Genomic DNA, 12,500 nt, shown 5'->3' with positions numbered 1-12,500 from the left:
CTCCCCTCCCCCTCTCTCCCCCGCCCCCTCTCTCCCCTCCCCCTCTCCCCTCCCCCCTCTCTCTCCCCCCCCCTCTCCCCTCCCCCTCTCTCCCCTCCCACTCTCTCCCCCGCCCCCTCTCTCCCCTCCCCCTCTCTCCCTCCCGCCTCTCTCCCCCCTCTCTCCCCTACCCCCTCTCTCCCCTCCCCCCTCACTCCCCTCTCTCCCCTCCTCTCTGCACTCCCCCCTCTCTCCCGTCCCTCCCCCAACCTCCCCTCCCACCCCCTCTCTCTCCTCCCACCCCCTCTCTCCCCTCCCCCTCTCTCCCCTCTCTCCCCCGCCCCTTCTCTCCCCTCCCCCCTCTCCCCTCTCCCCCCCTCTCTCCCCTCCCCCTCTCTCCCCCGCCCCCCTCTCTCCTCCCCCTCTCTCCCCTCCCCCTCCCCCTCTCTCCCCCGCCCCCCTCTCCCCTCCCCCTCTCTCCCCTACCCCTCTCTCCCCTCCCCCCTCTATCCCCCCTCTCTCCCATCCCCCCTCTCTCTCCCCTCCCCCTCTCTCCCCTCCCACCCCCTCTCTCCCCTCCCCCTCTCTCCCCCGCCCCCTCTCTCCCCTCCCCCCCTCTCCCCTCCCCCTCTCTCCCTTCCCCCCTCCCCTCCCCCTCTCTCTCCTCCCCCTCCCCCCTCCCTCCCCCACTCCCCTCCCGCCCCCCTCTCCCCTCCCCTCTCTCCACTCCCCCTCCCCTCCCCTCTCTCCCCTCCCCCCTCCCGCCCCCCTCTCCCCTCCCCTCTCTCCCCTCCCCCTCTCCCCTCCCTCCCCCAGTCCCCTCCCGCCCCCCTCTCCCCCTCCCCCTCTCTCCCCTCTCCCTCTCTCCCCTCCCCCCGCCCCTCCCCTCTCTCCCCTCCCCCCTCCCTCCCCCACTCGCCTTCCGCCCCCCTCTCCACTCCCCCTCTCTCCCCTCCCCCTCTTCCCTCCCTCCCCCAGTCCCCTCCCGCCACCCTCTCCCCCCCTCCCCCTCTCTCCCCTCTCCCCTCCCCCTCTCTCCCCTCCCCCTCCCCTCCCCTCCCTCCCCCACTCCCCTCCCACCCCCTCTCTCCCCTCCCTCCCCCCTCCCCTCCCCCTCCCCTCCCCCTCCCCTCCCCCTCTCTCTCCCCTCCCCTCTCTCCCTCCTGTCCCCCTCTCCCCCCTCCCCCTCTCTCACCTCCCCTCTCTCTCCTCCCTCCCCCTCTCTCCCCTCCCTCCCCTCCCACCCCCTCTCTCCCACCCTCCCCCCCTCTCCCCTCCCTCCCCCTCTCCCCTCTCTCCCCCGCCCCCTCTCTCCCCCGCCCCCTCTCTCCCCCCCCTCTCTCCACTCCCCCTCTCTCCCGTCCCTCTCCCCTCTCCCCTCCCCTCTCTCCCCCCCTCTCTCCCGTCCCTCGCCCTCTCTCCCCTCCCCCCTCTCTCCCCTACCCCCTCTCTCCCCTCCCCCCTCTCTCCCCTCCCCCTCACTCCCCTCCTCACTGCACTCTCCCCTCTCTCCCGTCCCTCACCCTCTCTCCCCTCCCCCCTCTCTTCCCTACCCCCTCTCTCCCCTCCCCCTCTCTCCCCTCCCCCTCACTCCCCTCCTCTCTGCACTCCCCCCTCTCTCCCGTCCCTCCCCCAACCTCCCCTCCCACCCACTCTCTCCCCTCCCACCCCCTCTCTCCCCTCCCCCTCTCTCCCCCGCCCCCTCTCTCCCCTCCCCCCTCTCTCCCCCCTCTCTCCCCTCCCCCCCTCTCTCCACTCCCCCTCTCTCCCGTGCCTCCTCCTCTCTCCCCCGCCTCCTCTCTCCCCCGCCCCCTCTCTCCCCCCCTCTCTCCACTCCCCCTCTTTCCCGTCCCTCTCCCCTCTCCCCTCCCCCTCTCTCCCCCCCTCTCCCGTCCCTCTCCCCCTCTCACCCCCCTCTCTCCCGTCCCTCACCCTCTCTCCCCTCCCCCCTCTCTCCCCCCTCTCCTGTCCCTCCCCCTCTCTCCCCGCCCCCCCTCTTCCCTCCCCCTCTCTCCCCACCCCCCTCTCCCCTCCCCCCTCTCTCCCCTCCCCCTCTCTCCCCCGCCCCCCTCTCCCCTCCCCCTCTCTCCCCTCCCCCTCTCTCCCCCGCCCCCTCTCTCCCCTCCCCATCTCTCCTCTCCCCCGCCCCCTCTCTCCCCTCCCCCTCTCTCCCCCCTCTCTCCCCATCTCTCCTGTCCCTCCTCCTCTCTCCCCCGCCCCCTCTCTCCCCTCCCCCCTCTCTCCCCTCCCCCCTCTCTCCCCCGCCCCCTCTCTCCCCCTCTCTCCACTCCCCTCTCTCCCGTCCCTCTCCCCTCTCCCCTCCCCCCTCTCTCCCCCCCCTCCCGTCCCTCTCCCCCCTCTCTCCCCCCTCTCTCCCGTCCATCACCCTCTCTCCCCCCCTCCCCCTCTCACCCCCCTCTCTCCCGTCCCTCACCCTCTCTCCCCTCCCCCCCTCTCTCCCCCCTCTCCCATCCCTCACCCTCTCTCCCCCCCCTCTCCCCCCCTCTCTCCCCTCTCCCTCTCCCCTCCCCCTCTCTCCCCCACCCCCTCTCTCCCCTCCCCCTCTCCCCCCTCTCTCCACTCCCCCTCTCTCCCCTCCCCCTCTCCCCCCCTCTCCCCCCCTCTCTCCACTCCCCCTCTCTCCCCTCCCCCCTCTCTCCCCCCTCTCTCCACTCCCCCTCTCTCCCCTCCCCCCTCTCTCCCCCTCTCTCCCCTCCCCCCTCTCTCCCCCCTCTCTCCACTCCCCCTCTCTCCCCTCCCCCCTCTCTCCCCCCTCTCTCCACTCCCCCTCTCTCCCCTCCCCCCTCTCTCCCCCCTCTCTCCACTCCCCCTCTCTCCCCTCCCCTCTCTCCCCCCTCTCTCCACTCCCCTCTCTCCCCCGCCCCCTCTCTCCCCTCCCCCTCTCTCCCCTCCCCCTCTCTCCCCTCCCCCTCTCTCCCCCGCCCCCTCTCTCCCTCCCCCCCTCTCTCCACTCCCCCTCTCTCCCCTCCCCCTCTCTCACCCCCTCTCTCCCCCGCCCCCTCTCTCCCCCCTCTCTCCCCTCCCCCCTCTCTCCCCCCCCTCTCCACTCCCCCTCTCTCCCCTCCCCCCTCTCTCACCCCCTCTCTCCCCTCCCCCCTCTCTCCCCTCCCCCCTCTCTCCCCTCCCCCCTCTCTCCCCCCCTCTCTCCCCCCTCTCTCCCCTCCCCCCTCTCTCACCCCCTCTCTCCCCTCCCCCCTCTCTCCCCTCCCCCCTCTCTCCTCTCCCCCCTCTCTCCCCTCCCCCCCTCTTTCCCCTCCCCCCTCTCTCCCCCCCTCTCTCCCCTCCCCCCTCTCCATCCCCCTCTCTCCCCTCCCCCCTCTCTCCCCTCCCCCCTCTCCATCCCCCTCTCTCCCTTCCCCCTCTCCATCCCCCTCTCTCCCCTCCCCCCTCTCCATCCCCCTCTCTCCCCTCCCCCCTCTCTCCCCTCCCCCCTCTCTCCCCCCCTCTCTCCCCTCCCCCTCTCTCCCCCCCTCTCTCCCCTCCCCCTCTCTCCCCCCTCTCTCCCCCCTGCTGTCCTCCCCTCCGCATACTCACAAAGACTTCTTTATTGTCCCTTTCGCTTCCGGATCAAGAATCTTGAAAGCCGCCATGATCACATCCTCAGGATCGGCGCCTGTGTGGTGGTGAGAGAGAGAGTTGCTGAGTGATGCCGTCAGAGCAGTTTCCCGCCTCTGCCCTCTAACTGAAGCTCTTTGTCCGCGGGCTCCGCTGGGTGGCAGGGGCAGAGGAACTGAGGACCTCAATATCCCGGGACAGCCTCCCCACTCCTCGCTCCACACTCCCCACGCCACACTCCCCACGCCACACTCCCCACGCCACACTCCCCACGCCACACTCCCCACGCCACACTCCCCACGCCACACTCCCCACGCCACACTCCCCACGCCACACTCCCCACGCCACACTCCACGCCACACTCCCCACGCCACACTCCCCACGCCACACTCCCCACGCCACACTCCGCACGCCACACTCCCCACGCCACACTCCCCACGCCACACTCCCCACGCCACACTCCCCACGCCACACTCCGCACGCCACACTCCCCTCGCCACACTCCCCACGCCACACTCCCCACTCCCCACGCCACACTCCCCACGCCACACTCCTCGCTCCACACTCCCCACGCCACACTCCCACGCCACACTCCGCATGCCAACTCCCCACGCCACACTCCGCACGCCACACTCCCCACGCCACACTCCCCACGCCACACTCCGCATGCCAACTCCCCACGCCACACTCCCCACGCCACACTCCCCACGCCACACTCCCCACGCCACACTCCCCACGCCACACTCCGCACGCCACACTCCCCACGCCCCACTCCGCACGCCACACTCCGCACGCCACACTCCGCACGCCACACTCCCCACGCCACACTCCCCACGCCACACTCCCCACGCCACACTCCCCACTCCACACTCCGCACGTCACACTCCCAACGCCACACTCCAGCCACACTCCACACGCCACACTCCCCACGCCACACTCCGCACGCCACACTCCCCACGCCACACTCCCCACTCCACACTCCGCACGTCACACTCCCCACGCCACACTCCCCACGCCACACTCCCCACGCCACACTCCGCACGCCCCACTCCCCACGCCACACTCCCCACGCCACACTCCCCACGCCCCACTCCCCACGCCACACTCCCCACGCCACACTCCCCACTCCCCACTCCCCACGCCCCACACCACACTCCCCACTCCCCACGCCACACTCCGCACGCCACACTCCCCACGCCACACTCCCCACTCCACACTCCCCACGCCACACTCCCACGCCACACTCCCCACGCCACACTCCGCACGCCACACTCCCCACTCCACACTCCCCACGCCACACTCCCCACGCCACACTCCCCACGCCACACTCCCCACTCCACACTCCGCACGTCACACTCCCCACGCCACACTCCCACGCCACACTCCCCACGCCACACTCCGCACGCCCCACTCCCCACGCCACACTCCCCACGCCACACTCCCCACGCCCCACTCCCCACGCCACACTCCCCACGCCACACTCCCACTCCCACTCCCCACGCCCTCACCACACTCCCCACTCCCCACGCCACACTCCGCACGCCACACTCCCCACGCCACACTCCCCACTCCACACTCCTCACGCCACACTCCCCACGCCACACTCCCCACGCCACACTCCGCACGCCACACTCCCCACGCCACACTCCACACGCCACACTCCGCACGCCACACTCCGCACGCCACACTCCCCACTCCACACTCCGCACGTCACACTCCCCACGCCACACTCCCCACGCCACACTCCCCACGCCACACTCCGCACGCCCCACTCCCCACGCCACACTCCCCACGCCACACTCCCCACGCCCCACTCCCCACGCCACACTCCCCACGCCACACTCCCCACGCCCCACTCCCCACGCCACACTCCCCACGCCACACTCCCCACTCCCCACTCCCCACGCCCCACACCGGGATCTGGGTCACTGTGTGTGTGTGTGTGTGAGTGAGTGAGTGTGTGTGTGAGAGTGAGTGAGTGTGTGTGCGTGTGTATGAGAGATGACTGGAAGACTTTAGGATTATTGGATTGTAAGCATTGGGCAATTTAAGGGTTAAAATCCTGGGGTTAGAGTGTGTTTGACTGCAGTGGTCACGTTTTCTTTTAAGAATTCTGTTTTGCAGGGTCTGGGAGGTGCTTGCAGAAGCCGGAAGGTGAAACTGACACAGGAATGTGTTTTCAGTCTGGGCTAATGGACTGTGGTTCGACTGGGGAAGTCCCTGGGGAGTTAATGTGGCTTTGCAGCCGGTAGAGATCATTTGCTTTTCAGCTTGGGGGGGTGAGTTCATTGCTGGGTGCAGATGAGGAAGGCAGAGAGACACTTGGAAAAGTTTTAGAGAGGCAGTGTTTGGTGCAGAAACTTTGGAGAGAGGAGTCGAATTCTGATCTGCCTGATGCCGAGTCCGCAATTCTCCCACAGTGAGATAGACTGAGAGCTGGATGTTTCTTTTCTTGTTGTTTAATGGGGAATTGAGTAGCAGTGTTTAAGGGGCTGTACTTTTAGGGTGTGAAGTTAAAAACTTTAATATTGTATCCATAATAAAGTTTTGTTTCAGAATTACCAACTCCCTATTTCTTCACTACAATCAATCCTGGAGAGAATCATTTGTTCCGCACAGTCTTAAAATAAACTAAAATATTGGGGTTTCTATTCGGTATCCTGGCAATTCTTGGAATCTGGTCTGGGATTGGAATAGTGTTTGGAGTCTGTGTGAGTGTGATGTGAGTAAGAAAGACTTTGAGTGTGAGCGTGAGTGTGCATGAGAGAGATACTTTGTGTGAGTGTGTGTGCATGTGTGTGAGTGCGTGTGTGAACATGTGTGAGTGTGTGTCTGTGTGTGAGTGTGTGTCTGTGTGTATGCGTGAGTGTGTATGTGTGAGTGTGTGTGAATATGTGTCTGTGTCTGTGTGTGTGTGAGTGTGTATGTGTGAGTGTGTGTGAATATGTGTCTGTGTGTGTCCATGTGTGTGTTTGTCTGTGTGTGTGAACATGTGTGAGTGTGTTTGAGTGTGTCTGTGTGAGTGTGTGTGAATATGTGTCTGTGTGTGTGTCTGTGTGTGAGTGTGTGTGAATATGTGTCTGTGTGTGTCCATGTGTGTGTTTGTCTGTGTGTGTGAACATGTGTGAGTGTGTTTGAGTGTGTCTGTGTGAGTGTGTGTGAATATGTGTCTGTGTGTGTGTGTGTGTGAGTGTGTGTCTGTATGTGTGAGAATATGCGTGTGTGTCTGTGTGTGAGTGTGTGTCTGAGTTTGTGTGAGTGTGTGTCTGTGTGTGAGTGTGTGTCTGAGTTTGTGTGAGTGTGTGTCTGTGTGTGAGTGTGTGTCTGTGTGTGAGTGTGTGTCTGTGTGTGAGTGTGTGTCTGTGTGTGAGTGTGTGTCTGTGTGTGAGTGTGTGTCTGTGTGTGAGTGTGTGTCTGTGTGTGAGTTCAATCAGGTGGTTTGATTGGATGGAACTGAAGCAATGATGGAAAAAGTCATTTTGTCAAAGCTTTGCGCCTTGCACTCATCAGGTCAATGTCAAGGGAAACAATGTGAGTGACAGGGAGGAAAGGGGCTGACCCGAGTTTGGGGGTGGTGGTAGAGTGTGGGGAGGGGTGAACAACTCCAAACCCACCTTTGAGCTTCTCTCCGAACATGGTAAGGAAGACAGTGAAGTTAATGGGACCGGGGGCTTCTTTGATCATGGCTTCCAACTCATCACCCTTCACGTTCATGCGACCTGGGGATTCAGAGACAGAGTCAACCAGGCAGAAGGAGGTTCAGACAGAAAGAGAAAGAGGGAGAGAGAGAGACAGAGAGAGAGAGAGAGAGAGAAAGAACCCGAGACATAGAGAGCTCACCATTGTCGGAGTTCATCCTACAGTGCGCCCGACAAAACTTCACGCGAGACGTGGTCCAACGCCAATTATGTCCTCCTGACTCCAAACCCGCCAACCTATTGCTCCTCTTCCGATGTTGTTCACGGGATTGTTTACATCCAGCAGATCAGTCGCTCGGATTTACATTCCGACAGTGCGGCGCTCCCTCAGTACTGACCCTCTGACAGTGCGGCACTCCCTCAGTACTGACCCTCTGACAGTGCGGCACTCCCTCAGTACTGACCCTCTGACAGTGCGGCGCTCCCTCAGTACTGACCCTCTGACAGTGCAGCACTCGCTCAGTACTGACCCTCTGACAGTGCAGCACTCCCTCAGTACGACCCTCTGACAGTGCTGCGCTCCCTCAGTACTGACCCTCTGACAGTGCAGCACTCCCTCAGTACGACCCTCTGACAGTGCGACACTCCCTCAGTACTGACCCTCTGACAGTGCGGCACTCCCTCAGTACTGACCCTGACAGTGCGACATTCCCTCAGTACTGACCCTCTGACAGTGCGGCACTCCCTCAGTACTGACCCTCTGACAGTGCGGCACTCCCTCAGTACTGACTCTGACAGTGCAGCGCTCCCTCAGTACTGACCCTCTGACAGTGCAGCACTCCCTCAGTACTGACCCTCTGACAGTGCGACGCTCCCTCAGTACTGACCCTCCGACAGTGCAGCACTCCCTCAGTACTGACCCTCTGACAGTGCGGCACTCCCACAGTACTGACCCTCTGACAGGGCGGCGCTCCCTCAGTACTGACCCTCTGACAGTGCAGCACTCCCTCAGTACTGACCCTCTGACACTGCAACACTCCCTCAGTACTGACCCTCTGACAGTGCAGCACTCCCTCAGTACTGACCCTCTGACAGTGCGACGCTCCCTCAGTACTGACCCTCCGACAGTGCAGCACTCCCTCAGTACTGACCCACTGACAGTGCGGCACTCCCTCAGTACCGACCCTCTGACAGTGCAGCACTCCCTCAGTACTGACCCTCCGACAGTGCAGCACTCCCTCAGTACTGACCCACTGACAGTGCGGCACTCCCTCAGTACTGACCCTCTGACAGTGCGGCACTCCCTCAGTACTGACCCTCTGACAGTGCGGCACTCCCTCAGTACTGACCCTCTGACAGTGCAGCACTCCCTCAGTACTGACCCTCTGACAGTGCGGCACTCCCTCAGTACTGACCCTCTGACAGTGCGGCACTCCCTCAGTACTGACCCTCTGACAGTGCGGCACTCACTCAGTACTGACCCTCTGACAGTGCGGCACTCCCTCAGTACTGACCCTCCGACAGTGCAGCACTCCCTCAGTACTGACCCTCTGACAGTGCGGCACTCCCTCAGTACTGACCCTCTGACAGTGCGGCGCTCCCTCAGTACTGACCCTCTGACAGTGCGGCGCTCCCTCAGTACTGACCCTCTGACAGTGCGGCGCTCCCTCAGTACTGACCCTCTGACAGTGCGGCGCTCCCTCAGTACTGACCCACTGACAGTGCGGCACTCCCTCAGTACTGCCCCTCTGACAGTGCGGCACTCCCTCAGTACTGACCCTCCGACAGTGCGGCACTCCCTCAGCACTGACCCTCTGACAGTGCGGCACTCCCTCAGTACTGACCCTCTGACAGTGCAGCACTCCCTCAGTACTGACCCTCTGACAGTGCGGCACTCCCTCAGTACTGACCCTCCGACAGTGCAGCACTCCCTCAGTACTGACCCTCTGACAGTGCAGCACTCCCTCAGTACTGACCCACTGACAGTGCGGCACTCCCTCAGTACTGACCCTCCGACAGTGCAGCACTCCCTCAGTACTGACCCTCTGACAGTGCAGCACTCCCTCAGTACTGACCCTCTGACAGTGCGGCACTCCCTCAGTACTGACCCTCTGACAGTGCGGCGCTCCCTCAGTGCTGACCCTCTGACAGTGCGGCACTCCCTCAGTACTGACCCTCTGACAGTGCGGCACTCTCTCAGTACTGACCCTCTGACAGTGCGGCGCTCCCTCAGTACTGACCCTCTGACAGTGCGGCACTCCCTCAGTACTGACCCTCTGACAGTGCAGCACTCCCTCAGTACTGACCCTCTGACAGTGCGGCACTCCCTCAGTACTGACCCTCTGACAGTGCCGCACTCCCTCAGTACTGACCCTCTGACAGTGCCGCACTCCCTCAGTACTGACCCTCTGACAGTGCAGCACTCTCTCAGTACTGACCCTCTGACAGTGCGGCACTGCCTCAGTACTGACCCTCTGACAGTGCAGCACTCCCTCAGTACTGACCCTCTGACAGTGCGGCGCTCCCTCAGTACTGACCCTCTGACAGTGCGGCGCTCCCTCAGTACTGACCCTCTGACAGTGCGGCGCTCCCTCAGTACTGACCCTCTGACAGTGCGGCGCTCCCTCAGTACTGACCCACTGACAGTGCGGCACTCCCTCAGTACTGCCCCTCTGACAGTGCGGCACTCCCTCAGTACTGACCCTCCGACAGTGCGGCACTCCCTCAGCACTGACCCTCTGACAGTGCGGCACTCCCTCAGTACTGACCCTCTGACAGTGCAGCACTCCCTCAGTACTGACCCTCTGACAGTGCGGCACTCCCTCAGTACTGACCCTCCGACAGTGCAGCACTCCCTCAGTACTGACCCTCTGACTGTGCAGCACTCCCTCAGTACTGACCCACTGACAGTGCGGCACTCCCTCAGTACTGACCCTCCGACAGTGCAGCACTCCCTCAGTACTGACCCTCTGACAGTGCAGCACTCCCTCAGTACTGACCCTCTGACAGTGCGGCACTCCCTCAGTACTGACCCTCTGACAGTGCGGCGCTCCCTCAGTGCTGACCCTCTGACAGTGCCGCACTCCCTCAGTACTGACCCTCTGACAGTGCGGCACTCCCTCAGTACTGACCCTCTGACAGTGCGGCGCTCCCTCAGTACTGACCCTCTGACAGTGCGGCACTCCCTCAGTACTGACCCTCTGACAGTGCAGCACTCCCTCAGTACTGACCCTCTGACAGTGCGGCACTCCCTCAGTACTGACCCTCTGACAGTGCCGCACTCCCTCAGTACTGACCCTCTGACAGTGCCGCACTCCCTCAGTACTGACCCTCTGACAGTGCAGCACTCTCTCAGTACTGACCCTCTGACAGTGCGGCACTGCCTCAGTACTGACCCTCTGACAGTGCAGCACTCCCTCAGTACTGACCCTCTGACAGTGCAGCACTCCCTCAGTACTGACTCTCTGACAGTGCGGCACTCCCTCAGTACTGACCCTCTGACAGTGCAGCACTCCCTCAGTACTGTCCCTCTGACAGTGCGGCGCTCCCTCAGTACTGACTCTCTGACAGTGCGGCACTCCCTCAGTACTGACCCTCTGACAGTGCAGCACTCCCTCAGTATTGGCCCTCCGACAGTGCAGCACTCCCTCAGTACTGACCCTCTGACAGTGCGGCACTCCCTCAGTACTGACCCTCTGACAGTGCGGCACTCCCTCAGTGCTGACCCTCTGACAGTGCAGCACTCCCTCAGTACTGACCCTCTGACAGTGCGGCACTCCCTCAGTACTGAACCCTCTGACAGTGCGGCACTCCCTCAGTACTGACCCTCTGACAGGGCGGCGCTCCCTCAGTACAGACCCTCTGACAGTGCGGCACTCCCTCAGTACTGACCCTCTGACAGTGCGGCGCTCCCTCAGTACTGACCCTCTGACAGTGCGGCACTCCCTCAGTACTGACCCTCTGACAGCGCGACACTCCCTCAGTACCGACCCTCTGACAGTGCGGCACTCCCTCAGTACTGACCCTCTGACAGTGCGGCGCTCCCTCAGTACTGACCCTCTAACAGTGTGGCGCTCCCTCAGTACTGACCCTCTGACAGGGCGGCGCTCCCTCAGTACAGACCCTCTGACAGTGCGGCACTCCCTCAGTACTGACCCTCTGACAGTGCGGCACTCCCTCAGTACTGACCCTCTGACAGCGCGACACTCCCTCAGTACCGACCCTCTGACAGTGCGGCACTCCCTCAGTACTGACCCTCTGACAGTGCGGCGCTCCCTCAGTACTGACCCTCTGACAGTGCGGCACTCCCTCAGTACTGACCCTCTGACAGCGCGGCACTCCCTCAGTACTGACCCTCTGACAGTGCAGCACTCCCTCAGTACTGACCCGCTGACAGTGCGGTGCTCCCTCAGTACTGACCCTCTGACAGCGCGACACTCCCTCAGTACCGACCCTCTGACAGTGCGGCGCTCCCTCAGTACTGACCCTCTGACAGTGCGGCGCTCCCTCAGTACTGACCCTCTGACAGTGCGGCACTCCCTCAGTACTGACCCTCTGACAGTGCGGCGCTCCCTCAGTACTGACCCTCTGACAGTGCGGCACTCCCTCAGTACTGACCCTCTGACAGCGCGGCACTCCCTCAGTACTGACCGTCTGACAGTGCGGCACTCCCTCAGTACTGACCCTCTGACAGCGCGGCACTCCCTCAGTACTGACCCTCTGACAGCGCGGCACTCCCTCAGCACTGACCCTCTGACAGTGCGGCACTCCCTCAGTACTGACCCTCTGACAGTGCAGCACTCCCTCACTACTGACCCTCCGACAGTGCAGCGCTCCCTCAGCACTGACCCTCCGACAGTGAGGCACTCCCTCAGTACTGACCCTCTGACAGTGCGGCACTCCCTCAGTACCGACCCTCTGACAGTGCGGCACTCCCTCAGCACTGACCCTCCGACAGTGAGGCACTCACTCAGTACTGACCCTCTGACAGTGCGGCACTCCCTCAGTACCGACCCTCTGACAGTGCGGCACTCCCTCAGTACTGACCCTCTGACAGTGCCGCACTCCCTCAGTACTGACCCTCTGACAGTGCGGCACTCCCTCAGTACTGACCCTCTGACAGTGCGGCACTCCCTCAGTCCTGACCCTCTGACAGTGCGGCACTCCCTCAGCACTGATCCTCTGACAGTGCAGCACTCCCTCAGTACTGACCCTCTGACAGTGCAGCACTCCCACAGTACTGATCCTCTGACAGTGCGGCGCTCCCTCAGTACTGACCCTCCGACAGTGCGGCGCTCCCTCAGTACT

The 12,500-nt window shown here is 63.3% G+C and overlaps 1 protein-coding gene across 1 annotated transcript in view; it reads right to left on the bottom strand.

Annotated features, from left to right (window-relative positions):
• mylpfa (myosin light chain, phosphorylatable, fast skeletal muscle a) overlaps positions 1 to 12,500 on the bottom strand; it is a 31,409-nt gene that overhangs the window by 6,906 nt on the left and 12,003 nt on the right. Inside the window, exons 4-5 of the mRNA XM_072484013.1 lie at positions 7,170 to 7,274; positions 3,535 to 3,613 (exon numbers count right to left, since the gene is read on the bottom strand). Of these exons, the coding sequence (XP_072340114.1) occupies positions 3,535 to 3,613; positions 7,170 to 7,274 (184 nt within the window). The remainder of the gene's footprint in view (positions 1 to 3,534; positions 3,614 to 7,169; positions 7,275 to 12,500) is intronic.

This window comes from Scyliorhinus torazame, chromosome 19 (assembly GCF_047496885.1).
Source record: "Scyliorhinus torazame isolate Kashiwa2021f chromosome 19, sScyTor2.1, whole genome shotgun sequence".
Classification (NCBI taxonomy): Eukaryota; Metazoa; Chordata; class Chondrichthyes; order Carcharhiniformes; family Scyliorhinidae; genus Scyliorhinus; species Scyliorhinus torazame.
The sequence above is the reverse complement of the archived record's forward strand: the minus strand, read 5'-3'. Positions and strand labels throughout refer to the sequence as shown.